The sequence below is a fragment of the Sphaerodactylus townsendi genome, linkage group LG01 (genome assembly GCF_021028975.2).
Source record: "Sphaerodactylus townsendi isolate TG3544 linkage group LG01, MPM_Stown_v2.3, whole genome shotgun sequence".
Classification (NCBI taxonomy): Eukaryota; Metazoa; Chordata; class Lepidosauria; order Squamata; family Sphaerodactylidae; genus Sphaerodactylus; species Sphaerodactylus townsendi.
In genome coordinates, this window is record NC_059425.1 from 191,563,664 (window position 1) to 191,591,592 (window position 27,929).

General features: G+C 51.3%; 1 protein-coding gene across 3 annotated transcripts; it reads left to right on the plus strand.

Annotated features, from left to right (window-relative positions):
• The first annotated feature begins 96 nt into the window (after positions 1-96).
• On the plus strand, positions 97-27,113 carry POFUT2 (protein O-fucosyltransferase 2). 3 transcript variants are annotated; one of them, XM_048502274.1, is made up of 9 exons: positions 97-476; positions 2,169-2,419; positions 3,124-3,268; positions 8,083-8,190; positions 8,875-8,941; positions 11,360-11,485; positions 12,138-12,318; positions 25,056-25,179; positions 26,836-27,113. In XM_048502274.1, the coding sequence occupies exons 1-9, from the start codon at positions 112-114 to the stop codon at positions 26,987-26,989; spliced, it is 1,521 nt and encodes a 506-aa protein (XP_048358231.1). In that variant the 5' UTR covers positions 97-111; the 3' UTR covers positions 26,990-27,113. The 3 variants fall into 3 exon arrangements, with proteins under 3 accessions (XP_048358231.1, XP_048358250.1, XP_048358240.1); XM_048502283.1 differs by lacking the exon at positions 97-476 and adding an exon at positions 485-947; XM_048502293.1 differs by lacking the exons at positions 25,056-25,179; positions 26,836-27,113 and having other exon boundaries at positions 12,108-12,282.
• The last annotated feature ends 816 nt before the right edge of the window (positions 27,114-27,929 follow it).

Here is a 27,929-nt window from a genome sequence, read left to right on the forward strand (position 1 = left end):
GCAGGAGGCCTGTGGCCATTTCAGGCCAGCAGGACCTGATGTTTGTGGGTATTTCAACAGGACCCGTGTTGGGTCCTGCGGGCGCTCCTGGCTCTCCGGATCCAATGCTTCATGCGCTGCGTGGGGTGGGGTGGGGTGGGGTGGGCTTCTCCGAGTGCCGCCGGCCAGTCCGCAAGTGGGGCGCTGACCTGCTGCGGCGTCCAGGTCCAGGCTGTGCAAAGCGCCGGCCTCTCTGGCCCACCTGGGGCGGGGCGGGGCGGGGGGACAGACCTTTGGGCCCCGGAGGCCTGTGCGCGGGAAGCGGCGTTTGAAGGGGGACTGGCAAGGCCCGGCGGGCGGGGGCAGCAGGCCCCTGGCGCCCCCACCGCAGCCAGCCCTCCCCTGGGCCTGCAAGCAGAGGCGGCCTCTTCCTGGCATTGGCCGTGCTGGCAGGGGCCGATGGGATCTGTAGTCCATGAACATCTGGAGAGCTGCAGGTTGCAGACCCCACTCCGGGGCCTCCTGCGGGGGGGGGGAGGTGGGCCGCCGCCCCTTTTCGGGCCTCCTAAGAAGGCCGCCTGTGCCCCCCCCCCAGAGGGGCTCCCCCGCCCAGGCCGCGGGCAAGTGCCCCCCCCCCCCGGGGCCCAGCGGCCATCTTGGGGGAGGCGGCAGCGGCAGGAGGGGGCCGGCCTCGACCTCTGCCCCGGCGCCTCCCGCCCGCCTGCCCACGGCCGCCTCGCCTCGCCTCGCCTCGCCTCGCCTCGCCCTCCAGTCGGGGCCTCAGAGCCCGCCCGCCCGCCGATGGCGCCGGGAGGCCCCCCAGGCCCGGTCGCCGCCTCCCTCCTGCTGGCCGTCGTCCTGCTGGGTGCCGCTTCCCTCGCCCCGCCGCCCCCGGAGGCCTTCCAGGCGGGCCCGGCCGCCTCCGCCGCCTCCTTCCCGCTGCCCGCCTCGGCGGCGCCTGCCCGGCGGTGAGGGAGGGCGGGAGCCTCGGGCGGGGACCCGCTCCCACCCCTGTCCCGAGGGGGCCGCCGCGCTCCAGAGGACGCTGGAGCCCCCCTCCCCCCCCTCCCCGGGAGCGCATTCACACGTCACCCCCCCCTCCTCCGCTTCTGGCTCCTCCCTCTGCAGCCCCCCAGGGAGACTTTTGCAGGGGCCGGGGGGGGGGGCTGTGAAGTTATTTTTGGGCTAACAGGACTCGGCCTCCTCCTGACCCCCCCCCCCCTTCCGAGATGGGGGCCTCGGAGTGCAAAGCTCGCCCTGGTCTCTCCCTATTTGTTTGGCGGCTTTGGGAGCCCCCCCCCCTCCCCGGCCCCTCGTTCAAGGTTTTTAGGCGGGGGGGGGGGCTGCTGCTGAGGGCGGGACCATCATGTGCCCCTCCGCGCAGAAAGGAGTCCCAGAGAAGCCTGGGCTGGCCTGGACCCCCCTCGCCCTGGGCTCCCTGCCCCGACTCCCTCCTGGCCCCGCCCCGCTTTTCCACCTGAAGCCTCCTGCAACACCTGCTTTCCTTGCTCTCCAGATTTAGTCCTTGACCAGAGGAGGGGGGTTTTCTATGATGTTCTCTTACTATGTTTCAGGTGCCACGTGAATCTGTTACTGTGTTCTGTTTGATGTTATCCAGCTGTTGTGTTATACAATGTTACTGTGCTGTTATGTCACCATTACTGATGTTCTTGATTTTTGATATTTGGGGATATGTTTATTGATGCTGCAGTTTTGCTATTTGTTGGTTTGCTATTTGATTAGTCTAGTGCAGTGGTGGTGAACCTTTGGCACTCCAAAGTGCCAAAGGTTCGCCACCACGGGTAGTGGGACCTTAAAGGCTAACAAGTTTTAGGTTTTTGTGAGTCAGTCCTCACTTTCAGAGAAACTTCTGACTCATAAATCTAATGCAGGAATAAATTTTGTTAGTCTTTAAGGTGCTACCAGATGTTTGTTATGGTTTGTTGCAACAGACCAAGGTGATGACCCCTCTGCAATAGAACTTCTCAAGATTGCAAAATCATCACTCTTAAAAAAAACAAAGCTGGTCTTGTGAATTCTGTAGATTTAATTCATTCATTTTAAATTCAACCTGTGCATGTACATTAATGAATGCTGGACTTTGAGTCTCCCTAGATGCTAACTTTAAATCAGGAATAACTCAGTAGATCTGCAAAGTCAACTAATTTTATTTCTTTTGTTATTTCCAGGTATCTTTTGTACGATGTAAATCCCCCTGAAGGTTTCAACCTTCGCAGAGATGTGTATATTCGAATTGCCTCTCTGATAAAGACTTTATCAAAAAGTGAACCTTGGGTATTGGTTTTACCACCTTGGGGACGTCTCTATCACTGGCAGAGCCCTGTTATACATCAGATCCAAATTCCATGGTTCGAATTTTTTGATATTCCAAGTCTCAATAAAAACATACCTGTAATTGAGTATGAAGAGTTCCTTGCAGGTAAAACATACAATAAAATAATCTGTGTTATCAAATCTTGAGGGAATTTCACTTCAGTTTTTTGTGAAATCTGTATCTATGAGTTCGGTTATGCTGAGATAAGAGTGTCCAGGCAAGGATCATCAAGGATGTGCCCTAGGGGAGTTGAACCTTCACTTAGTCTGACACCTGCCACTATAAGCCAGTCAGCATGTGCATAAGTTATATCTAATATAGCAAGATAAGGTGGCCAATCAAACTCATAACAAAAAGCAATTAATCCAGTTATTTTGTAACTTGCAATTAACTGACCACGATTAAAGTAACTCTAAGCAGAGTTCATTGACATTTGAAAAGTAATAGAAGTGTCTGTTCGCTTGCAAACTCAACAAGAAAAGATCAGCGATATTATAGCTACCGCTGCACTTATACCATCCTGACTCCTTAATGCATTTCAGGTAGTATGCATCTCTCTGTCTGTCTGTCTGTCTGTCTGTCTGTCTGTATATGTATTTTATTTCAGTCCAGGTAAGCCTCAGAAATTCATGGCACCAGGTGTGTGTGTATTTGAACTCAAGTCTACTGGCTTTACTCCAGTGCTCCAGTCATTATACCACACTGACTGATTGTACTTTTCAATCTCAAATCAGTGTGTGTGTGTGTGTGTGTGTGTAAAAGTAAAAATGCTGTAGCTAGGGACCAATCTTTGTTTGATTGTTCTCCAGAATCAGGTGGACCTTTTATCGAGCAGATATATGTGCTGCAAAACTATGCTGAAGGATGGAAAGAGGGGACTTGGGAGGAGAAGATCGATGAAAGACCCTGCATTGATCAGCCCACATATTCAATGGACAAAAATAAATACTACAGGTAATCTCGTGAAATAGCCATTGTATTTAAATAGTTCCTCTTTTATTAATGACTTTATTATTTTTATTTATTTATTTATTTATTTTATTATTAATTGCCCCTTTCAGTTCAGCGAATGCAGTTGAAAATTGGTGATAATTATTTTTAAAAATGATGGTTTGCTAGATGGGTTGGAAATGGTGATCTGCAGGGGAGTTCAATACTAGAGTGACAAGCAGATATGTTTGCATACTTCATTGATAGTCCCGCTACCTTAAACAGATTTGTGCAGTTCCTTCCCATTCAGCAATCCCTCCTAACTGAATTCTTGGTTGTTAAGACATTATCTAGACATATTAAGCCAAAGGAAATTCCTTGTTACCAAAACGCTAGCCCTGCCCCGAAGTTAGGAACAAAGCAGCCAACTATAAGGTAGACCAGTAATGTGGTACCCATGGGGTCTGTTGAATTTGTATTGAAACCACAAAAGAGCAATGAAATGCTGATAACAAGTTTATTAAGTAGAGTGCAAGAATTTAGACAGAACACACTGAGGCAGTAAGAAAACAAATAACAAGAAAACAAATAGTCTCAGTAGGAGACCTTGTCTAAGACACAGCAAAGACAACCAAATGGCAAAAAGGCTTTCTCACCAGTTACCAGTGTAGCTCATCTGAGCTCCATGGCTAACTTTGTGCAGCTCATGGCCCATGACTCTCTGGTCCAGGAGAAGCCCTGGTGACCTGGAATCCCGTCGTGCAGCTTCACAGAGCACACCGTTTGCAAGTGGAACCCCACTTGATCAGAGAATCCAACGTGGGGTAAGACCCCGGGGTCAATCTTGTCTGTGACCCAGTGGCTTATCTGCCAGAGGGACATGGGGAGTCAACTGATTCTGGGAGCTCAAGATTAGATTCAGGGTAGGGGCACCCGGCGAGGGTCCTGGCACTTGAAGCTGGGCCGGGAGCCTGCCATTAAGGAGCTCACATGGCTAATACCCCTCGGCCAGGCCCGGCTCCACCAGGCTGCCCTGGACCGCTGCAGCTGACTAAGGTGAATGGGGTGTGAAGGTGGGGGGTGGGGGTGGGGTGCCCTAAGCAGGTGTTGCCCTGGGTACCATCCCCCCCCCCCCGGTATGCCTCTGCAGTGAACCAATCTAGGCAACATGCGGACGGCATAGTAGGGAGGTGCCCCCTCCACCATGCCTAGGCAGAATCGGGAATGTTTCCTAAAGGCCAAATGGCTCATCTCCCCCATCCTGGAAAGACCAAATGATTTCCATTGTATGACTGGGAACAAAGGCAGCAGAGGGGAGTGAGAGGCAAGGCCAGGCGTTCTCCTGGCACCTGACAGTCAAATGTCTGGTGATGCCAGGTCACCCTTTTGCAGCTGTTAGTTTTTTGTTATCTCACATAAGATAGGAAACAGTTTCCAACTTCAGCTCAAAGAATGACTTCATAAAATCTCACCAACCTCCACCAACGACGTGTGTAGGGCACCACACAAACACAGAGGCAATAACATACAACATAGTCATAATTAGAGCGGAGGTGAAAACCACACATGAAGATTCTTAGAAAAAAGAGACTTCGTGACGTTGGTCTGATTGAGAATTTTCCTGTTAGATTCAAATGTCGTCATATCTTGCTTACTAATTGGCTTGAAAAGCTTTTTAAAATTGTAATTGTAATTGGTCTGGGTCCCCGTGAGAAAGGCGAACTATAAGTGTTTAAGTTTTATAATGTTTTTCACTCAGGAGCAAGCGTGTGCGGTTTCTCTGCTTTGGCTTCAGTTCAGCAGCACTGGGCCTTCCAGTGTGGCAGGGTTTCCCACATTCACCTTTCCCCATTAGCTCTGGAACAGGTGGGGGGGGGGGGGGCGGGCGGCAGTGGTCAGCAGTGCCAAAGAGCATTAAGGCAATATGCCAGGTACACTGAATTCCCAGCTTTCATTTAAAAAAAAAGTCCGTATCCCTTTTTATTGTGGAGAGGCCTGGGGAAAGGCATATGGCTGCAGTGAAATTAGGATAGAGACATACTTTTTAAAGAAACAGTGAAGGCCAGCAACTCAGGGATCCTGGTAGCCTAATTGCTGTAATGCTACAACATTATGTCATTTGATGGTTTAAAAAACAACACAAATCCAAAGTCTGCAGTGGTGACGGGAATGGCTGCTCTGAGGGAATGGGTGGGGAAATGGCGCCAGTTTGGGCAGGACCGGGAGGATCTGGCCTTTCCCAAGCACAGCCCCCCCCCCTCCCCCCCGGCTTTGTGCCAATCTTTGCCAAAATGTCGTAGCAAAACCACTTTGGGAAAAGATCACAGGAACAATGGGGGAAATCCAGGAGGTGGTCAGAAGTCCCATGATGCTGTGAGGAAATTGGGGGGGGGGGGGGAGGACCCGCTAGCATCCAAGCCAGTGCAAAGAATCCAGGTTTAAGCATCTTCAATCCCATTTTTCTCCACAGTGGGAACTGAATGCTTTGGCTTCATTTCTAGTGGAAATTTTGTTTCCTGCGTCCATACAGTGTTGTAGTGCTCCTGTGTACCTTCTTGTGTTCCTGTAGTCTTTCCTAAGTCAGCTTCTGGAAGGATGGCAGTAATGCTGGGGGGGGGGGGGCACCTGCTGTGCAGGTAGCGAAGTCAGCACCATTTTCCCTGCCTAAACCCTTGTGCCACTGGACATTTTAAAAAAAAGAAACAGTAACAGGAGCAGCAGTGGCGTAGTGGTTAAGAGCAGGTGTACTCTAATCTGGAGGAACTGGGTTTGATTCCCCGCTCTGCCGCTTGAGCTGTGGAGGCTTATCAGGGGAATTCAGATTAACCTGTGCACTAGGTGACCTTGGGCTAGTCACAGCTCGATGGAGTTCTCTCAGCCCCACCTACCTCACAGAGTGTTTGTTGGGGGGGAGGGAAAGGCGTTTATAAGCCCCTTTGAGTCTCCTTGCAGGAAAGAAAGGGGGGATATAAATCCAACACTACTACTACTAACTGACAAATTGCTGTAGTGTTACAGCCATCCATCTATCAGGGCTTCTGAATTCCTAGCATTTTTTTAAAGCCTCCAGCCATTTTCATTGCAAAAGTGTGATTCTCTTTTTATTTATCCTCAAGTGAAGATTTTTAAAAAAATCTTAGCTGGGATTTAAGATTACCTGATTGAGCAATATATTAATTGGGTTGTTGTGGGGTTTCTGGGCTGTGTAGCCATGTTCCAGTAGCATTTTTTCCTGACGTTTCACCTGCATCTGTGGCTGGCATCTTCAGAGGATCCAGCCACAGATGCAGGCGAAACATCAGGAGAAAATGCTACTGGAACACGGCCATACACAGAAACCCCACAACACCCCAGTGATTCCAGCCATGAAAGCCTTCGACAATACAATATATCAATTGCCAATTTTTAAAAAGAAAAAGGCCCAAAGCAGTGCAAAAGGGAACTACTACTGCAGGGGTGTGGCGCAGAGGAAGTGCAAGGATGCCTAGTGGTTACAGCACTGAAGGCTGCTGCATTGGGAATGAAACCACAGAATTTTACTGCCACATGGAAGTCACTAAGTGGCTTACAAAATAAGTATAACAAATGAAAAAAAACCCCAGTTTGGATACCACATTCAGATTCCTGTGGAAACGAGGATCTTTCAGAAGGAAAACAGTCTATTTTGTTTTACTTGGTTTTTCTCCCTGGTTGTTTTTTCCAGTTTGGTGTTTGCTAAGAAGTTGTGTGTGGCCGTCGATTCTACTTCCATGGCACAACTTGTTGAAAGTCATGATCCTGAATTTGGGCACTCTGGGCTGAGAAAATATCAGTTTACCTGGTGCTATGAATTTGTATTCTCTTTCATTCTTTCTTTGTTGTTTCTGCCTGTAGGGGCCTGTTACGCCAGTCAGTAATTGAGACTCAGGGATATTCCAAGAGCCAGGATTCAGAAAGCCAGTCCTGGCACTCTGTCCTTTGCCCCCAGTATATCTCCTAAAACATTGCTCCTTCAGACAGTCCCCCCTGCCCCTTCCATTCCCAAAACAATTTGTATAAGAAAAGACAGTGTGAGAGCAACATTGTTGTGAGACTCCAAGACAGGCTCCTTCCTTTCTCCAGGAAGCAGGAGATAAGGGGGGAGGTTTGCCTAATTCACTAGTTGCAAAGCAAGCTATAGAGAAATCATCCAGGTCTTGGGCTACTGATCACGGGGCCAGGTGCAGCCTTAACTCTGGACATGGGGTCCCAGGCCAACGGGAGGCAGGCCTGACACTGTCTAGTCACAGTTGATGTATGTCAACCTGTACGGTTTTCAAGGCTAGAGACGTTCAGAGGTGGTTTGCCATTTCCTCCCCTGGTTCATGCCCCAGCTACTCCTTGCAAGTCTCCCGCCCAAATACTAACCAGGTCAGCCAGCAAGTGTCCGCAGCAGGGTGGGGATTTGAACCCGCATTTCCCCGGTCCTGGTGTGACACCTGAACCACTGCACCTGGCTAGTTCTTAGTGCACATCATAATGGTGGCTTGTGCCTGCATTTGAATCACTCACACCTCAACATGATCAGGAACCTCGTTTTCGGTCTTGATGGTGACCACATTCCCATCATGCTTTCAAAGGTTGGCACAGATCACACTTGTGAAATTCACCTGATTATTATGCGAAGGAACCGTCCACAGAAAGCCAGAAAACGGCACATTAACAGCCCCACCAGTCACTCGTCGTCCTTCTCAGCGCAGCCCCACGTTTGGGAATGAGCCTGTGCCTAGGTGAGCCCCAGTTATGGTGAGCAGTGAGATTTTTTGGTGAGACCAGGTTATGGATGACAACTGATTACAGGTTCTTCACTTGTCTTGTAGGGGGTGGTTCTGGGGCTACGAAGAAACACGAGGCCTGGAATTGTCCTGCTTCTCTGTCCAAGGTTCCGCTTCCATCCTGGCTCCTCTCCTTTGGAACACTTCAGCTCGGTAAGGCAGGGTCTACTAATTTTTACCTTGGATGTTTGCAAATGCGCTTTCTGATCTATAGAAAGGAGATCTTGTAATCTCTGATTATAACAAGTTTGGATTATGATAGATATGAATATGTACTTGGTAAGATTACATTTTTCATGGCTTGAAATCTTTTCCCATGGGCCACCCAGCAAAAGCCCTACTTTGACAGTTAACTTTGCTGGTGCTATTGTCGAAGGCTTTCACGGCTGGATTCAACTGGTTGTGGTGGGATTTCTGGACTGTGTGGCCGTGGTCTGGTGTAACAGACTTCCCTCTGTGATACACCTCTGAAGATGCCAGCAACAGATGAAGGTGAAACGTTAGGAACAAGATCCACCAGGCCACGGCCACACAGCCCCCTGGAAAACCCACCACAACCATTTGCTGGTGCTGATTATCTGGGTGTGCGTGAAGTGCTTCACACAGAATTGGTCCCCTACAGTAGCAACCTAAGCAGAGGTCTGCTAGAGGTGTACTAAGGGTTAACTGGAGATGGATTAGCAAGATCTGCCTATTTCCATTCTGCCCGTCCAGCTGTGCTTGAAGTGGCTGCGCTCTCCCCAGTTTCCCCGTCTCCTTGCTCTGCACGGACCATGGAGAACTTTCCTGGAATCAGCAATCATTTTGCAAAGGAAGATGCTTTACTTTTTCTGATAGGTCAGTGTTGCTGGACAGAGCAGAAAACCTTCTTCATGACCACTATGCGGGCAAAGACTACTGGGATGTGAGTATGTATCTAGGGGCATGTCCAGAGTTGGGTTGCATATGAATTTGCACCAGTTGTTTTTATTGCCGGTATTTTGACAGAATGCCCCTCCCGATAAGCGCCTGTGTAGCCCACTGACTTTTTGTCAAGTGCAGCTGCCGTTTCAGATGGTTGGGAATTCCACAAAAGACGTTGTTCCCGTGGGAATGAGTCATTCGTGGAGACTGGCACCGCCTGAGACCGCTACGGTCCAGTTCTACAGTCCAGTTCTCTTCCAGCCAACACAAGAACCTGCTTGGGGGAGGGGCGCTCGGGAAGGGGGGAGAATACCCAAAGGACAGCTCCCCAGCCAGAGGACCTCCGTCTTCGTTGGATTAAGTTTTAACCTACTCTGCCTCAACCAACCACGACCGACTCCAAACAGTGCTGCAGAGCTGCAGGGGCAGAGGCCGCCCCCTCTCCATCAACAGAATGAGCTGGGCGTCATCCGCATGTTGGTGACAGACCAGCCCAAAACTTAGTGCTTAGACTGGCAGCAGCTCTCCGGGAGTTTCAGGCAAAAAGTATTTCACTCCACCTCCTGCCTGGTGGGATGGGAGATGTTGGGGCTTCCTGCATGCAAAGCAGGGGCTCATCCACTGAGCCACCACCTTCCCCTGAAGTGAAGAAGCAGGAACCAGAGAAATGAAGTAGGAAGCAGGCAGGGACCTTGTGGAGCAGCAGGAGGTCTGGTTTGGCGCACAAGCTGCTTGCAGCCCCACGGAGGAGCTGCACAGGGCACTTGTAGCCCATGATCTTGCCAAGGTTGAGAATGCTCTGCTCTTCCCCTCCCCCCCAAATCTCAAGGCTAAGCTGGGACGCTTTGTGACAGTTGTGAACTTGATTGGGGCGGGGGGGGGGGAGGGCCAGAGGGACTTTTGTGGAGGAGATACTGAGTCCTGAGAGCTGAAAGAGGAGACCACAGGCCAGCACCTGTGACACGGGCTGCGTAAGGGAGAAGACGTTGTTAGGGGCTGCAACTAGAGAAGCGTTTCCATTTTGCCACAGAGGATTTTCTGGGGGGTAACTTGCAGGAGCTGAGTGGCGCGTGCTGCTGTCCCCTCCAGGCAGGAGAAGAGGCACATCTTTGGCAAGGATTCCAGAATGTTCTGGAGGTTCCTTATGCCTCAGCACAAAATGTGCACAGAAACGTGCCGCTCTGACGACGATTTCCCAAAGGATGCCGTTGCCCCTGAGCAACTTTCTGGTCTTGGGTTCAGTCTCTGGCATCCCTAGTTTAAAAGGGTGCTGGCAGTGAGCGTGGGAGGGGCTAGGCCTGAGAACCTGGAGTAGTGCTGCTGGTGGTGGTGGTGGGAGAAGACTCTGCAAGGTGAGAGCACCCTGAAGTGGACTCGACTCTTCCGACAATGTCTGCCTGGCCGTGGTCCAGCAAACCCCACCATCCCTATCCAGTTGCAGCTGACTTATGGAGATCCCGGCCAGAGGCTTCCAAGACAGGGGATGAAGCAGAGGTGGTCTGCCGTTGCCTTCCTGGGTGGTTTCCCTTCCTAGTATTGGCCCTTGAGACACAACAAGATCTGGCTATGCCCTGCTGCATTCCATCTCACCGCCATCCCTGAAAATCCATCAAAATGTGGTCCCACAGGATATGATAAAAGAGGCACTGCCCGGCAGTGTGTTCGCTGGTAACACCTTAGGCTGGACTTACCTGGGTTGTTTTCCTCTTGCATACAACTTTTGTCACAAAATTAATCTCACAGTCTCAGACTATTTGTAGAGAAAAAGTTCTTTGATCTATAGCAGGCTCCAAGTAGAGCACATCAGGAGACGCTCAGTGGACACGTTCCTGTGAGGCACTGGCGTTAAGGGCTTCTTGCAGTATCGTGCTGTTCAGTTTCCTCTCTGTGACCCAAGTTTCCCTTTGTGCATCTGATGAAATGGGGTTTAGCCCACAAAAGCTTAAGCTTTGTTAAAACTGTCAACCTTCAAGGTGCCTGTAGGGGTCCGATAAAGATGGAAGTGGCTAAAGATCCAAGCAAGCAGCCGATGCCAAAACGGCTCACAGGCCTGGGCTTTCCTGGAACTTTCCAGCCTTTCGCATTGGAAATCTCTGCCAATGTGCCTGTGTATTTGTATTCTTCTTAAAGATGTATAGCCCACCTTTCTCTCCTATAAGATGGCCGACAAGCTCCTTTCCCTTCCTCTCCCCATAATATCCACCTTGTGAGGCAGGTGGGGCTGAGAGAGTTCTGAGAGAACTGTGACTAGCCCAAGGTCACCCAGCAGGAATGTAGGAGTGTGGAAACACATTTGGTTCACCAGATAAATGTCTGCCACTCAGGTGGAGGAGTGGGGAATCAAAACCATTTTTCCACATGAGAATCCTGGTATTTTAATTGGTTAACCAATAGAAATATTTTTTGTTTTTCCTAACAGACTCGTCGAAGTATGGTGTTTGCTAAGCATTTACGTGTGGTGGGAGACCTGTTCAGAGCAACATACCTTAATTCCACTGATGAGAAGGACAGGACGCAGTACATCGAAGACTGGACCAAGATGAAGGTAAAAGGGGCGTTCCGTTCTCTCTGCTTTGCAGGTTGAGTTGTTTGGGCTCTATGTGAGACTTCTCTAGTGGAAATGAGTTTTAAAATGTGATACAGAAAATGCATTTCTCATTTGCTTCACTCAAGTTTCTGCATCACTTCAAGTAGAACAATTGTGTGCTGTAAACTGTAGCATCTGATGTGTGTCTGCACTGGGGAGAAGTCGTATCTTAGTGACAAAGCCCATGCTTTGCATGTTCACTGGGAACTTGGCTGTCGGTTGTCTCATCCATCGTGTAATTGGTTGTGAGCATTTGTGTATGCTACTAGGTTGTGCTTCTGCCTTTTTGGTGCAACTGATTGCCGTGTAGGAAGTCATTTTGAAGGAAGTACATAAAATATATATTTGCATGATGTAAGCAAAATTCCCTTAAATAAACCTGCTTGAAGTTTTAGCGATTAATGTTTTGTACAAAGGTAGTTAAATGTACACATAGGTTGGACAAGTTACAAAAAGTCCCACAGAGTCCAGCTAAATGTGCTTTCCCCTGATAAGGTGGAACTGTCCCTCAGTCTTCCTGGGTCAGGCATGTTCACAAGCCGAGAACATGTCCCACTGAGCCAATGCCATTTTATTTCAGTTTCAGCATGTGCGGGTTCTTCTGTGCTAGGTAAAACTGGGCACAGCCATTGGCGGTCCATACCTGGGAGTTCATCTCAGGCGCAAAGACTTCATCTGGGGTCACAGAAGCGACGTGCCCAGCATCCAGGGAGCAGTTAAGAAAATCACCAGCCTGAGGAAGCTGCATAATCTTGAGAGAATATTCATAGCTACGGATGCGGTCACAGACGGTACGTCATCTTTTCAAGCCAGCTTAATATTTTGTTTTGCTTTGACTGTTTTGGTCGTTGTGGGCTTTCCGGGCTGTGAGGCCATGGTCTGGTAGATCTTGTTCCTAATGTTTCGCCTGCATCTGTAGCTGGCATCTTCAGAAGTGTATCACAGAGAGAAGTGTAGTAGACTTCCCTCTGTGATACACCTCTGAAGATGCCAGCCACAGATGCAGGCGAAACATTAGGAATGAGATCTACCAGACCATGGCCACACAGCCCGGAAAACCAACAACAACCAGTTGAGTCTGACTGTGAAAGCCTTCGACAATACCTGACTTTTGTCAGTGTGTATGAATTTGTGAATAGAAAGACTTTCTACCAGAATATCACAACCCAAGAAAGGTCTGTTCTCTGGCTTGCTTCTGAAAGGTCCAGCTCTGACGATCACCAACGAAGCTTGAGACAAATTGACGAGCCCAGCAGGCAGGTGCCCCTCCCTCGACAAACTGGAGACAGAGGACAGCTTTCCCCTTGGGGACTGGAGGCCTCCCTGCTCCCAATGCTACCTTTGGAAATATGTTGGAAGTTTGGGGGCGGGGGGGAGGTGGCATTTTTTAAAAATTCATTTTAGCTAACAAATGCATGGCTCTTTTAAAATAATATTGACTTTGCAGTCAGAATCCTTAAATTCAGCCTTGGCCTGGGAGCCTTGGCGCTCCTCAATGTCCTTGCTCAGGGTGGGGGAGGGAGGGAAAGGAAGGGAACGCATGGGCCTGCAAGGCCACCAGGTCAGGGTACACCAAGAGGTGTGCCCCAACCTGGCAGTCTTGCTCCGGGGGGTGGGGGCTGCAGAGGGCAAAACGCTCCTTTGTGTGACCTACTGATGCCAGCTGCCTCAGCCAGCAGGCTGTTTGTTCAGGACAGTTTTATTTTATGCCAACTCTCTTTCTTGAGGTGACTCATACAATTCAAATAGAAACACCATAAAACCAGTTAAGATAGTCAAACTGGTGAATAAAAAAAACAATAGAATCAAGCAGTACTGGTAGACTAAGCTTTAAAAACACAATGGATATCTAGGAGGTTGCGGGGGTTCATTTCTCTGGCAGCAAATGGAGAACAGAAATGTCTTCTCTGGGCACCTGTATCTCAAAAGAGGAAGCACTGGGAGGGAACCCCCACCCCCACCCAGAGAAACAGGCTCCACCCTTCACAAGGACTTGCGAAGGGATAGCTGTGTTAGTCTTTGCAGCAGAATCAATCAAAAGTCCAGTAGCACCTCAAATGCTGTTAGTGTTTAAGGTGCCGCAGGACTGTTCCTCTATTTTTATTTTATTTATTTATTATTTAGATTTGTAGACCGCCCCATTTTGTCTCTCATAACCACGCATCTCTCCTCAGGAGGAAATGGGAGCATGCAAGTAAGGGCCTAGCGAGTGGGCAGGTGCGGTTGTCTTTTTCTAATGGGCACCCATTCCTTTCCCCCTGCACCCTCTCCATTGCCTGGGTCTGGGCTGCTGCACCTTTCTAATGTCAGACTCTCGAACGCGGAAATAACAGAGACCGTAGAAAAGTCCCAAAGCAGTTTATTTCTTGCAACGCGTAGAGTAACAAATAGAAAGCAGAATCTGAGCTAGAGAGCTCAGATCCAGGAACTATATCCTTCAACACCCCCCCCCCCCCGGTTTCGCCCCACACAAAATGTCCCTTACAGTTTCTACAACATTTGCACTACAGAGCTTCAAAGAACCTGGGAACCGTTCACACCTTCTTGCAGATGAGCTGGCGCCAGGAGGTTGCCAGGAAGGGAAGAAGGGAACAGGAAAGCATTTACAGGAAAACATTTGCAATTCCCACACAGCAAGACATCTAGGCGCTGACAGGCATGGTCCTGACATTCCGCCCCCCCTTAAGACCTCCCCCCCTCCTGGGCGATCGGGATAAGCCCGGTGAAACGCCTTCACTAAGCGAGGGGCTTGAACATGTTCAGAATCGACCCACTCGTTGTCCCCAGTCGTGAAATGAGTCCATGCGATCAAATACTGTAGCCGGCTACAGTGCACCCGAGAGTCTACAAGTTCCTCCATCTTGTGGTGAGGCTCCCCCCTCACTGTTACCGGGACCGGGACCGCTGGCCGAGGGTCCCAGTCATCTGGGGGAGGTGCCTCCTTGAGGAGGCTGCAATGAAAAACAGGATGTACAAACTTCAAGTTTTTTGCCAATTGTAATTTGGCTATCACATCATTAATCACTCTGAGTACCTGAAAAGGGCCAATGTACTTTCCCCCAGTTTCCTACACCCTTGCAGCCCCCGCAAGTTCTTGGTGGGCAAGTACATCCAATCCCTCACCGTAAGAGTAACCGGCTGCCGCTTCTTGTCGGCCTTCCGCTTGTACCCCTGCTTCTCCTTCTCCAGGGCCTGCTGCATCGGCCCCCACTCTGGCCGGATGGACTACACCCATTCCTGAAGTTCCACAGGCCCCTGCTGAACCTCCCCCAGGAATGGAAACGGCTTAGCTGATGGTCCCGAAACGACCTCAAAGGGGTTTTTCCCCATGCTGCTATGCACCGCGTTATTATAGGCAAATTCAGCAAAAGGCAGCAGGTCAACCCAATTGTCCTGATGGAAATTAATGTAACACCGTAGATACTGTTCAAGAGTCGCGTTCGTGCGTTCGCTCTGACCGTCTGTAGCTGTGTGAAACGCTGAGGAAAGAGCTTGTTCTGTGCCCAGCAGCTTCAGAAAGTGCTGCCAGAACGGCGAAATGAACTGCCCGCTGCGGTCTGATACTATCTTATCAGCTGCGTGGAGCCGGTAGACGTGAGTTACAAACAAGCGAGCCAACTTGCTCGCCGTCGGCAGTGAGACGCAAGGGACAAAGTGCGCCTGCTTTGAAAACAAGTCCACAACCATCCAGATCACCGACTTCCCTCTGCTGGACAGGAGATCGGTGATGAAATCCGTAGAAATCACCTTCCAGGGCGCGGGGGGCACCGGCAGGGGCTGGAGGAGACCGGACACCTTCCCTTGCGCCCTCTTGGCACACATAGGGCTACCTTTCACATAAGCCTCCACATCCCCCCTCAATGTTTTCCACCAAAATTGTCTACGGGCCAAATGCAAGTGACCTGTCAATTTTACATTATGGGAGCCCTGTAACGCAAGGAGGCGTGCTGCCGGAGGCGACCCCCCTTCCACCAGAACTCCCCCCCCCCCCGCTTTTCCAGCCGGTCACCACCATCCCGTGGCACTTCGTGGGCCCCCGCCCCCTGTAGGGCCTCCTCCAGTGAGGCGGGAACAGCCGGGGGGCTGGAGCGAAGCGCCGCCTGACTACGAGTGATGACCGCCAAGCCCAGTTGAGAGGGAGAAAACACCGTCCCAACCGGAGCAGCATCCCCCGGGGAAGGATCTGGCAACCGAGACAAAGCATCAGCCAGGCAATTGGTCTTCACCGGGAGGAAATGCAGAGTGAAATTGAAACGGGAGAAGAAGTCAGCCCAACGAAGTTGCTTGGAGGACAACTTCCCCAGGGCGCGGAGCACAGCCAAGTTCCTATGGTCAGTCCACACCTCGAAAGGAAGGGCTGCTCCCTCCAGCCAGTGACGCCAAGTAGTCAAAGCACATTTGATCGCTCCCATCTCCTTGTCACCAACTGTCCAGTGACGCTCAGCCCCCGAAAACTTGCGGGAAAGATCGGCACAGGGATACAACCTCCCATCCTCCCCTTTCTGCAGTAGCTTTGTCCGAAGTGTCAACGTGAACAACAAAGGGCTTGGAGGGGTTGCCATGGCGTAAGAGGAGCTCCGCGTGAAGGCGCGTTTGAGCGCCCGGAACGCCGTCTTGCATTCCGGCGACCACGGCAGCGGAGCTGAAGGCCTCGTCACCACTTGCCCCTTCTCCTTCGTGTGTAGCAAATTGATGAGAGGGAGCGCCAGCCGGGCAAAGTTCGGTATAAAATCCCGATAGAAGTTGGCGAAGCCCAGGAATGACTGCAACTGACGTCTGGTGCGGGGCTCCTGCCAGTGCATCACATGTTGAACCTTACCCGGGTCCATCTCCAATCCCTGGCTGGAGATCCGGTAACCCAGAAAGTCTAGCCGCTCCTTATGGAAGTCACATTTGGAAAGCTTCACGAACAGGTCATTGTCGAGGAGCCGCTGTAGCACAGCCTGCACAGTTGTGACGTGCTCCTCCTCCGACTGGGAGTAAATTAGTACACTGTCCAAATACACTACCACCCCCTTGAACAGAAAGTCCTGAAGCACCTCATTTATCAAACACATGAAAGTCCCGGGTGCCCCGGATAATCCAAACGGGAGGACGCGGTAGGCAAACTTGCCCAGCCTCGTGTGGAAAGCTGTCAGGTGCTCATAGCCCTTGGCGATCCGCACCTGGTAGTAGGCTTCCCACAAGTCCAACTTAGTGAAAATCTTGCCCTACAGCCTTCGCTAAGCAACTTAGTAGAAGTCCCCTTTTTTTGATCCAGTGGGAGGGTACTTTATTTATGCAAGCAGAGTGGAATCCCTCGATGAAGTCAGGTGCATCGCTTAGCGCAGGGAGCCATCCTTCTTCCGCACGAACAGGACAGGCGCGGCAAAGTCACTGGTCACCCATTTTATAAAGCCCCGTTTCAAGTTTTTGTCCAAAAACTCCTGAAGCGCCTGGGCTTCCGATGGACTCATGGGGTAAAGACAGCTTTTCGGCAGCTTAGCTCCAGGGAGTAACTCTATCTTACAGTCAGTCTTATGGTGGGGCGGCAGCTTGTTGCACTCCATCTCTTCGAACACCCTCCAGAGGTCCCGGTAGGATCAAAGGAGGGCCGAGACGTCGGGTGCACTCCCAGCCACCTCGTGGGAGACCCCTGTCCGCATCGGGGGGGGGGGGACCAGACATATGGTCGCCACAAGGGGGGTCAACAAATCGAATAGAGTTGGAGGACCAGGAGATATCTGGATCGTGGCCCCGCAACCAAGGCACCCCCAGCACCAGGGAATATTTGGTCACCTCCGCGATGATGAACCGCCGCTCCTCCTGGTGCACCCCGCATTGGATCAGGACTGGCTCCGGTGACGACACATCCCCCGCATCCGGCAATTGATCCTCCCTTGGGTGCCGTGCAAAGCACCATCAGTGGGGGGAGCATGGGATCGCCCTACTCTTGGGCCCCCTCTCAGCGGCCGTGCTGGGGGGCCAGGGCGGCTGGGTGGCGTGCGTCCACTTGGCTCACGCAGCCTATAGACCAGGAAATGTATTCGGAGTGGGACCCGGCAGCGCAAAGTGAGTGATAGCAGGTCCAGGCAGGGGCGTGGGCCCCTGAGCGAGGCGCGGTTGTCTGGCAGCGAGAGCGAGATGAAATGCGGCAGGAGATACAAATTTGCTGCAACTGCAACATGGAGCTCACTTCTGTTGCCCAGCATGGGAAGCTGCAGAAGCCGATCGCCAGGATCCGGGCCACAGCGTTGCTGCCGCCGCAGCCTCCAGAGGGGGAGCGGCCGGTGCCCGCGCCCCCAATGACAGGCAGCCAGGGCCACCGGGCCCTCCCAGGCCGCAAGTGCCGCAGGCCCCACGAGTGACTACGAGGATGAGGTCGAGCAGGTACATGAGTTGGGGGCTCTACTGGAGGGAGCGGCGGCCAGTTGGTACGTGGGACTTTACAAGGGCCGGGTGCCCGAATTGCGTTCCTTTCATGTTGGCCCTGCGGCGGCAATTAGAGGATCCGTTCGAGGAGGGTCAGGCTGCGGCAGATCCGGCAAGGGTCCCGATCTGTGAGTATTTCTCAGAGTTCTGCCAGCTAGCCGGGGTGGTCCAGGACTGGCCGGAGCAGGTGAAGATCCACTTCTTCCGAGAGGGACTCACCCAGAGGTGGCACAATGGGCCATGGTGACTGGTCCTGACACCTGCTTGAAAACGGCCTGCTGCTCTGTGGACCCTGGATCTAATTTCAGTTTGGGTGGAGGAGAGCTTCCACCCAGTCCCTGTGACTGTTTCTGGCTGTTACCTTTGTGGCTTCTGTGCAGTCCCACACTGGGACTATGCATGCAGAGGCCAGCTGCAGAAAAGATGCCCAACGCTTTCTAGCAGACTAGGAGCACCCCCTCCTCACACGCACTTTCTGGCATTGTCCCGCCAAAAGGATCACAGGAGGACGAGGAGGAGGACGACGACGGGCGCTACTCTCTCCGTTCCCTTTCTGCCACTGCGAAGAGATGCTCTCCATTGCTGCTCTTTGTTTTTCCTCACCTCATCCTTGAAGTCCCCCCTGAATAAAGCCTCCTTCCCCCTGTGTGGACTTGCTGCCTGACGGAGCCTCCAGTTTAGAGCGGCGCTTTTCCAAGGCTTTGCCTGCAGCCTTTCTACCTGTGTCCAGAGTGCATGGCTGCTCAGGGCCACTTTACATAGCATCCCTCTCTCCAACAGAGAGCTGTTTTCTTGGCCACATACCTGCATGCACTTCAGTTGGGACACTTACAGAGAGCTCCCCGCTCCTTTACAAACAGTTCCAGGTGAATGTCAATATGGGAGGCTGAACAGCTGTTGGGGAGGTGGTCCTCTGTGGTCTCTTCTTTTGAGAGCGTCACACTCTGTCAGAATCCCAAAAACAGCAACAAACTCATGTAGAAGAACAGTAGTTTATTGATGAGGATCTTCCCTGGCTAAAGCCAGAACTGGGATTTGCCCGCACAAAGAACTGCAAATGAGATAACAGTGAAGACAGCCAGGCACTGACCTTGAGCAGCACCTGGTACTATATAGCATCACACAAAAGACAGAGAAAAGTCAGTTAGAAATGCAATTAACCCATTCCACCATCCCAACAGCCAGAAAGCAAAAGCAAACCCCAAAATAAACAGGCCTCCCAACATTCCGCTCCCTCTAAGCCCCCCCCCCTCCGGCTTGCTTGGGCAGCGTCAATGAAAGGCTCTAACTGAGCCTTTACATTTTCAGCAAAGATCCATTGATTCTGCCCAGGTAAACAACCCTTCCAGGAGACCAAATACTGCAAACGGTTCCGATAGATGCGAGAATCAAGAATGTCAGCAAGTTCATAATGTTCAGTCCCATCAATCAGGACCGGAGGAGGAACCCTCTTCTCAGGATGCCAGACATTGGGTGAATTCGTCTTCTTCAATAAGCTGCAATGAAACACAGGATGAATTTTATGTAAAGCATTAGGCAGTTCCAGTTCAGCAGTCACCTTGTTGATCGCCCTGATGATCTTAAAGGGCCCTATATACTTGGCACTTAATTTTGAGGATCTATGTATGCCCCGAAGGTTTTTTGTGGACAGATACACCATATCCACCACCACCAAAGGAAAGTCACGTCTGTGTTTATCAGCCTGCCGTTTGTAAGAGTCTCTAACTTCCCGAAGTGTCCACACAATCTGGAGCCATTGACCAGCAACAGACAGCATCCAATCTGTAATTTCAAGTCCAGGAGCATCCCCCAATGGAAGCATAGGCAAAGGGGGTACTGACCGACCATGAACCACCTCAAAAGGAGTCTGGCCCGTGCTACTATGAACAGAGTTATTGTAGGCATATTCCACATAGGGCAAAAGGTCAACCCAGTTATCTTGCTAGTAGTTAACATAACACCGTAAATACTGTTCCAAAGTCTGTTGGGATCTCTCACTCTCGCCATCGGTTTGGGGGTGAAATGCAGAGGAGACCCCATGTTCAACACCCAACAATTTCATGAATGCCTTCCAAAAGTGGGAGACAAACTGAGACCCCCGGTCCGTAATTATCTTCCTGGGAGAAGAATGCAACCTGTAAATATGCAACATAAAGAGTTCAGCCAGCTTCTGCGCAGTGGGAATGGAAGCACAAGGAATAAAGTGAGCCTGCTTATAGAACAGGTCAACTACAGTCCATATTACAGTTTTGCCATGGCTCAGGGGCAAGTCCGTGATAAAATCCGTAGAAATCACCTGCCAAGGCTCAGCAGGCAAGGCAACTTCCTGCAACAGTCCATGAAGCTTGCCTGGAATTGATTTAGCCATAGCACAGACCAAGCATCCTTTGATATAAGCCTCAATGTCCTTACGCATAGTCTTCCACCAAAACTGCCTGCGAAGCAAATGCAGCGTTTTCACAAACCCAAAATGACCGGCTGACTTGGAATCATGCCCCTGGTGGAGGATTTGAGAACGCAACTGGGGCGGCACGTATAACAAGGAACCACGGGACCAAATCCCATCACGCAAGTCCAACCCCTCACCGCCCTCCTCTTTGGGAACCGGGGATTTCCCAGCCTCCAGGAAAGCGGAGAGGAGGTGACCGGGAGGAGCAACAGATGGCGGGGAGTCCGCCTTCGCCTGCGATCGGGTAACAGCCAAGCCCAAATGGGAGGGAAAGAGGATAGTGTGGGAGAACGAAGAATCCACCTTGGGCTCCTCCCCCTCTGGCAAGTGGGAAAGAACATCAGTCAGACGGTTGGTTTTGCCCAGGAAAAAATGCACTGTGAAACGAAAGCATGTGAAAAAGTCAGCCCAACGTAGTTGTTTGGCAGAAAGCCTGCCAGGGGAGCAGAGAGCAGCCAGATTGTTATGATCAGTCCAAACCTCGAAGGGATGCTCCGCTCCCTCTAAAAAGTTCCTCCACACAGTAAGAGCGACCTTGATAGCACAGGTTTCCTGATCACCAACAGTCCAATTTAATTCAGCACCGGAAAACTTGTGGGAGAGGTAAACGCAGGGATGGAGGCGCTCGTCAGACCCCCTCTGAAGTAAGGCATCCCCAAGAGCTTTGTCAGAAGCATCAACATGAACAATAAAAGGCAGAGAGGGATCGGGGTGAGCAAGAACAGGTTCGGAGGTGAAAGTGGCTTTCAGGGAGTCAAAAGCGGCTTGACAAGCGGGACTCCAGGCAAGAGGAGCCCCCGGGCGAGAAGCAGCTGCCCCCCCTTTTGTGCAGAGAAGGTCCGTCAAAAGAAGTGCGGAATGAAATCCCTGTAGAAATTAGCAAAACCCAGAAAAGACTGGAGTTGTTTGCGAGTTCGGGGGGGAGTCCAAGCAACAACATCCGTGACCTTGGCAGGATCCATTTCCAACCTTGCAGCAGAAATGCAGTAGCCCAAAAAATCCAACTGAGGTTTATGAAAGGCACATTTAGAGAGTTTCACATAGAGGGAATTAGCCAACAGCCGGGACAGGACTTCATGAACAAGGGCAATGTGAGACTGTTCATCTTTGGAATAAATCAGGACATCGTCCAAATAAACAACAACACCCTTAAACAACAAATCATCCAAAATTCCATTGATTAGGCTTTGAAAGACAGAGGGCGCTCCAGCTAATCCAAATGGCATAATTAAATATTCATATTGTCCATAACGGGTATTAAAGGCAGTCAAATGTTCATGGCCCTCAGCCATTCGCACCCGGTAATAAGCCTCGCGTAAGTCCAGTTTAGTAAAAATGCGACCGGGACCAAGATTAGCAAGTAAATCCTTGATAAGGGGGAGGGGGTACTTGTTTGAGGCAGAAACTACGCTTTGAGCATCTCATCGGTAATCGGTGCAAAAGTTACGAGGTAAGTAAGAACCATCCTTTTTTCTTCCTACAAACAGCAGCTAGGGAGGTATTGCTGCGAAACTGCTTCGCGCTCGCCGGATGAACCCCTGCGCCAAATTCTTATCCAAAAACGCTCGGAGTTCATCATCCTCAGCAGGATTCATGGGATAAAGGCGTCCCTTTGACAGCTTAGCCCCAGGAACTAGCTCAATTTTACAGTCAGTTTCACGATGAGTTGGCAAGGTATTACACTCAGTTTCCTCAAAAACTTGCCACAAATCACAATACGGCAAGGGAATATCAATATCCACAGAGGGTTGAGACTCTAAGCAACCCCTTCAGCTGGATGGATCAAATGTTCAGGCGGATTAGGGCTCATGTGATCCCCACAGGGAGGATCGGTAAAATTCAAAACACGTTGAGACCGCTTTACGGATGGGTCATGGTCCGTAAGCCAGGACAGTCCCAAGATCACTGGGTACTGGGAAATGGGGGCAATTATAAAACTGCGGTGTTCCCAATGCCCCTCACAGTTGGCCAGAATCTTTGGAGTGCGGGAAGTAATGGGACTGCCATCCATTTGATCAAACCGAATAGTTTCAGTTAACAAACCCGGCTGCAAACCAAGCGCCTCCACCAAATGGGGATGTATTAAACAATGAGAACAACCGGTGTCGGCTAGTGCTTCAACCATCAGTTTAGGGCACCCAGGTCCATTGGTGAGCACAAGGGGCAGAATAATGGCATCACTCACCCGTTCTGGTTGAGGAGGCTCCCAGGGAATTGGCTGGTCCCCTCCAACGGTGTGGGAAGCTGCCAGACGTTCACCCCCTTTCAATGATGGCTTTGACTTGACTGGTTTAGCCACTGGGGTGGAAGTAGCCAGGGCTGCAGTGCTTTTGGCTGGGCAGGACGCAGCGATATGGCCTTCCCCACCACAATACAGGCAAAGATTCAGACAGCGGCAGCGGGCGTTTTCCTCTGGCGAGATCCAGCGCCTGGTAGACGCAGGGAGTAGAGGCTTGGAACCTGGGGGCCCTCCCCGCTGAGGCTGAGCAAGAGGAGACCGGCCGACTGAAGCTCCCAACGTGGCCGCTTCACGCATCCTGGCTTCCGCAGTGCCCGCGAGTACGAACCACTCCATCAGGGTCTGCGGACTGTCCCAAGCGAGAGCCCAATTTAACAAATCCAGATGCAGGGCTTTCTTAAAGGCAAACACTTTCACCAGGTCATCCCAGTCTGGAATCTTGCTGGCAACGGTGCGAAAGTTTTCCACGAACTCTGCAAACGGGGTTTTTCCCTGGCGCATTTCCATACGTTCTTGTTTGGCTTGCTCACCCACAAATGGGCTCTTGAAGCGGCGACGGAGAGCCATCATGAATTCTTGGAAATTGCGCAGTTCAGGTGCTTGGCATTGAAACAGCTTCACATACAATTGGCGGCACCATCCAGCTTGGACCCCACCTCACACACACGCTCAAAGTCGTTCAGGTACTGCCGCCCATATTGCAACATATGGGTATTGACCTGAACCAGGAAAGCCGGGAGCAAGTCCTGAGTTCCATCAAAGCGAGAGGACAGCTGGATCCGGGGCATGAATGGAGGGGGAGCCACTCCATAGAAGGGAAACCTGGGACTCCCCACTCGGGCGGCACAAACGGCGGGACCCCTCTGGGACCTGGCTGCAAAGGCGGCTGACCCGGCATCGGGGGAGGGGGTCTTGGCTGGACAGGCTGAGCTAGTGGCAGCAGCGGCACAGGTGCGGGAATTGGGACTGGTTGCGCAGGTTGCATGGGTGCAGGTTGAGCGGGTGCCGGCGGCAGAACGAGAACTGGAGCCAGCAGGACAGGTGCTGGTGCCGGAGCAGCGACGGCCACTTGTTGAGCTTGAGTGAGGGCAGCTTGCAAATGCTCGATATCCCGTTCCCTCTGGCGCAAGGCTCGGCAGTAATCCTCTCGCTCCGAGTCCCATGCTTCCTCGGATACTTGTAAAAGCCTCCAGGCATCTGCTTCCGAAGAGTCTGCGCCTTCTGACGGGCGACCGGCCAACGATACGTTTCCAGCCAAAGGTGCAGTGGCCCAGGCTGCACTGCCAAATCCGAACGGCTGAAATTCACAAAAGTCCAAACCTTGGCGACAGCGCACAATAACTCCCTGTGAGCCACCTAACGGGGCAGTCAGGAACGGGTTGATGGTGCCCAAAGTTGCACCAGGAGTAGGGACATCTCCCGCCACACCGCCGAGGGGAATCCAAGGCCCCTCTGCTGGGTCTGATGCTGAGCCCGATGTCCCCGTCAAATCCTTGGAAATGGGGCACCCCAAATCCGCGGCTGTAGAAACGGTCCCCGGTTGGGGCTCTGAAGCCATGATGATGGCAAAGCAAAAAATCACTGGAAAAAGGTTGTGAAATAAAAGGTGTAATCCCAGCAATGCCCAGCATCACGGGATTCAACCTAAACGGGGTTCTGGCTTAATGTCAGAATCCCCAAAACAGCAACAGACTCATGTAGAAGAACAGTAGTTTATTGATGAGGATCTTCCCTGGCTAAAGCCAGAACTGGGATTTGCCTGCGCAAACCCCTACAGTTAAAGCAGGGTGCAACCCCCCTCCCCCATCGTAGGAATGCCCGCCAAAAGAGCTACAAATGAGATAACAGTGAAGACAGCCAGGCACTGACCTTGAGCAGCACCTGGTAGCATCACACAAAAGACAGAGAAAAGTCAGTTAGAAATGCAATTAACCCGTTCCACCACCCCAACAGCCAGAAAGCAGCAAAAGCAACCCCCAAAATAAACAGGCCTCCCGACACACTCACACCCACCTCCTTAACTCAGTGAGCTTCCTACTCTCCCAACGTGGGACTGCACACAGACCACGAAAATGGGAAAGAGTGGTTGGCACTGTTGTTCAAGTGGCCTCCTGTGCAGGCACACGCCCTTCCCTCCTGTCTTGGACCCTTGGGTTCTTGGGATCTGGCAGCATCAGGCAGAGCACTGAGGGAGTAGCACCACTCCTCCTGGTCATGTGATCGTTTTGGTGGGAAGGCAGCAGAGGGAGGAGGGGCCTATTAGAAAGCTTTAGGAATATTTTCTGCAGCTGTCCTGCGCATGCGCAGTCCCAATGTGTGCCTGCACAGAAGACCACTTGATGAATAGCAGTGGCACGTAAGCGCAACAGTGTTTTTCCTTTTGCTCTTGGCGATCATCAGAGCTTTAATGGGCCTTTTATCCCTTGCAGAGATTGAAGAGTTGAAAGGGCTGCTTCCAGGGATGGTGAGATTTGAGCCTTCTGAAAAAGAGATGAAACTCTACAAGGATGGAGGAATAGCAGTCATTGATCAGTGGATATGCGCCCATGCCAGGTAACTAAATTTGCTTTGATTGGAGCAGCTGTCTCCCCCCAAGGACCAGAAGAATGAGGAATGGTTTTGTATTTAAGAAATATGAAAGCTACGTATTCTGCAGTAGGGACAGCAATTCTGTAATGGAAACTGATTTTCCTGTGTGAAGAGTCACAACAGATGGATCTGCTTCCATGATAAGTGTGGGAGGGTGCCCAGGTCCCTCCTCCTCCACAGAGCACCACTGAAGAGGGCTACTGAGACCAAGGCTTTCTCACAGCCCTGATAGGGAGAAAGGAGTGCCCCTGTCTGACCCTTCGCCAGGGCTGTCTTGGGAGGGTTCCCTTTCTCCAGTGGAAGGGCTTCTGCAGTTGGTCTGTTTGGGGAAGGGCCTGGTCCTCCAGTCATGGTCTCCAGGCTTTTGGTGGCCCCAAAGAGAAGGACGTCCCTCAGCCACCCCCAGCCTGGCTAGCAGAGAGCAGGTTGTTGGCTCACTCCCTTTCTTCAATGTTTTTGGAGCCCTTCCTTTCCTCACCGCAGATAGCTTCCCTCACTGTCTCAGCTGCAAGGGTTGAGAGCTCACAATTGAAGGCCTTGCGGGGAGCAGTCTTCTATTCTTGTTCTGGCTGGGGGGCAGGTTTGCCAGCCTCCTCCTAGGTGTGGGGGAACCCTGCCCCAGAGAAGCCTGCTCAGCTGGCCTGTGGGGGAGGGGGGTGTCCCATCCCAGCACACCGACTTCACTCCTGAGAGCCCAGAAGCAATGTCAGTGCATCACTGGGGACACTCTGGCCCTGTTGGGAGGGACACCTTGACATCTGTTCCAGAAATGGATCCTGGCTTAGATCAATTTAAGTTGTTGTCTTGGGCCATTTAGGGCTGTTGGATGATTTGCATTATTTATACTAAGTAGGGACTGTAATGCACACATCCCTGTGAACCCTGCCATAAACTTGATTGGGGGCATGGTGATAGATGGAGGAGAACTGGAAGAAGGTTCTCCCTGTTTGGCTGAGCTGGGGGTGGAGGGGCAGGGCAGGTCAGAGAGGTTTTACTGTGCCTGCCCAGAGCCCTGAAAGTCAGTCAGGCAGGAGCTGGGGAATTGGATAACGTGGGTTTGATGGGCAGTGGTCAGTCTGCCCCCACCCCCACCCCCCATGATTGGCCCCAAAGAATCCCTCTCAGCTGTGGGCCAAGGAGTTAAAATGGTCTGAAAAGCACCCCAAGGAACCCTGAGGAAATGGGCTATGATGCCAAGGTTGGAGGACAGCCGTTTTCATGTTCTTGCCATCTTCCAGCACATTCCTCAGAAGGGGAGTGTTGAGGCCGAGTGAAGAGCGGTGCAGGCCGGCCAGCCCGCGTGCTGCTGTGTCTTTAGCTCAGTCCCCAGGTGATTGTGTTCGCTCTTGGTAATATCTGTGCTAGTTAATAAAGTGTTTTTCTTATCCAGCGGTCTGAATACAGTGACCCCTTTGCCCCCGTTCATCACAGGCATTCCCACATGCAACATGGGCCACAGGTTCTCCTGTGGGGTGCCCCTGTGGTGACCTTTATAGGAAAAGTCGCATTCATAACTGCTGGCACCAACATTTATCCTAAACACGGGGTGTCAAAATTGTAGATATGCCCTGGGACTTTTTTCCTTCTACTTCATTTATTTTCATTTGAATTTGTTTACAGATATTTTATAGGCACTTCGGTCTCGACGTTTTCCTTCCGCATTCATGAGGAAAGAGAGATTCTAGGCTTTGACCCCGAAACAACTTACAACAGATTCTGTGGTGATGAAGAGAGAACTTGCGAGCAGCCAACTCACTGGAAAATTGTGTATTAACCCAAACAGCTACACAGAACAAGGACCCTCTTGGCCCACCAAAGCAAAGTCATTTTTATGAGAAGCATTATTTCCTCTGCCTGATTCTTTTGTAATTCTGGAGATAAACACCCGTGCACCCACACACACACAGGTGGTCATATGTTTATTCTCTCAGCAGGGTACCGTAGGGTTTTTATTATCCTGACAGGATTTTCTGACAGGATGCAACAAATTGATCAGGTGATGCTTGCAGTATCATGAAAACATTTTCAAAAAGTTCTTCTGGAAATGTGATTAATATAACAGCTGATGTTAATTTAAGAACGATTTTTGGTCATCTCTGATTGAACAAAAGTTCTTGGCTGTCGTTAATCTTGTAGGGTATATACAGAATGTGAAACTTTTAATGGCTAAGAAAACAAATTAAGGGGTCTGGTTATATTTGGGTCCACCCACCCACCCACCCTGTTCTCTTGGTTCAAGATATGGCCTGTGTATCAGTTTTTGTGAAATCTTTCCCTCCCCCTCATGTCATCAGCATTTTAATGTCTGTTGATTTGATGACACTTCCCAGCAGCACTCCTGTGAAACAAAGCAAAAAGATTACCAATGCACTCTGCACAGGCCCAGTGGCCTACTGGGCCTAAAGGGTGCCCAAGGCTCCCGGCGGCCCCCCATGTGACAAAACTGTGTGCGCCCAGGGACATTGAAATAATGGTCCCATTAGCGATACGCCACTGCCCAGGCTGTGCGTCTGTTGTCATGTCTCTTGGCCAAGGGCTCAACACACCAGGAGGGTTCCTGCACTGGATGTTGGGGCGCTGCAGGCCTTCCTCTCTGGCCGTGGCCGTTCATCTTGAGGAGGAGCCTTTTGACTTTTAACTACTGAGTTACCAGGATGAGCTGTGGGCAGAATGAGAATACGCATTTCCTTGCTTTCCCTGGCTGATGGCCTCTG

Excerpts from the sequence above, each read along its gene's own strand:
- POFUT2 (XM_048502274.1), top strand. The coding sequence starts at position 112 with ATGCGCTGCGTGGGGTGGGGTGGGGTGGGGTGGGCTTCTCCGAGTGCC. Across the intron at positions 8,191-8,874 it reads CTTTGGAACACTTCAGCTCG|GTCAGTGTTGCTGGACAGAG; the intron begins GTAAGGCAGGGT and ends TTTTTCTGATAG. Across the intron at positions 8,942-11,359 it reads CGGGCAAAGACTACTGGGAT|ACTCGTCGAAGTATGGTGTT; the intron begins GTGAGTATGTAT and ends TTTTCCTAACAG.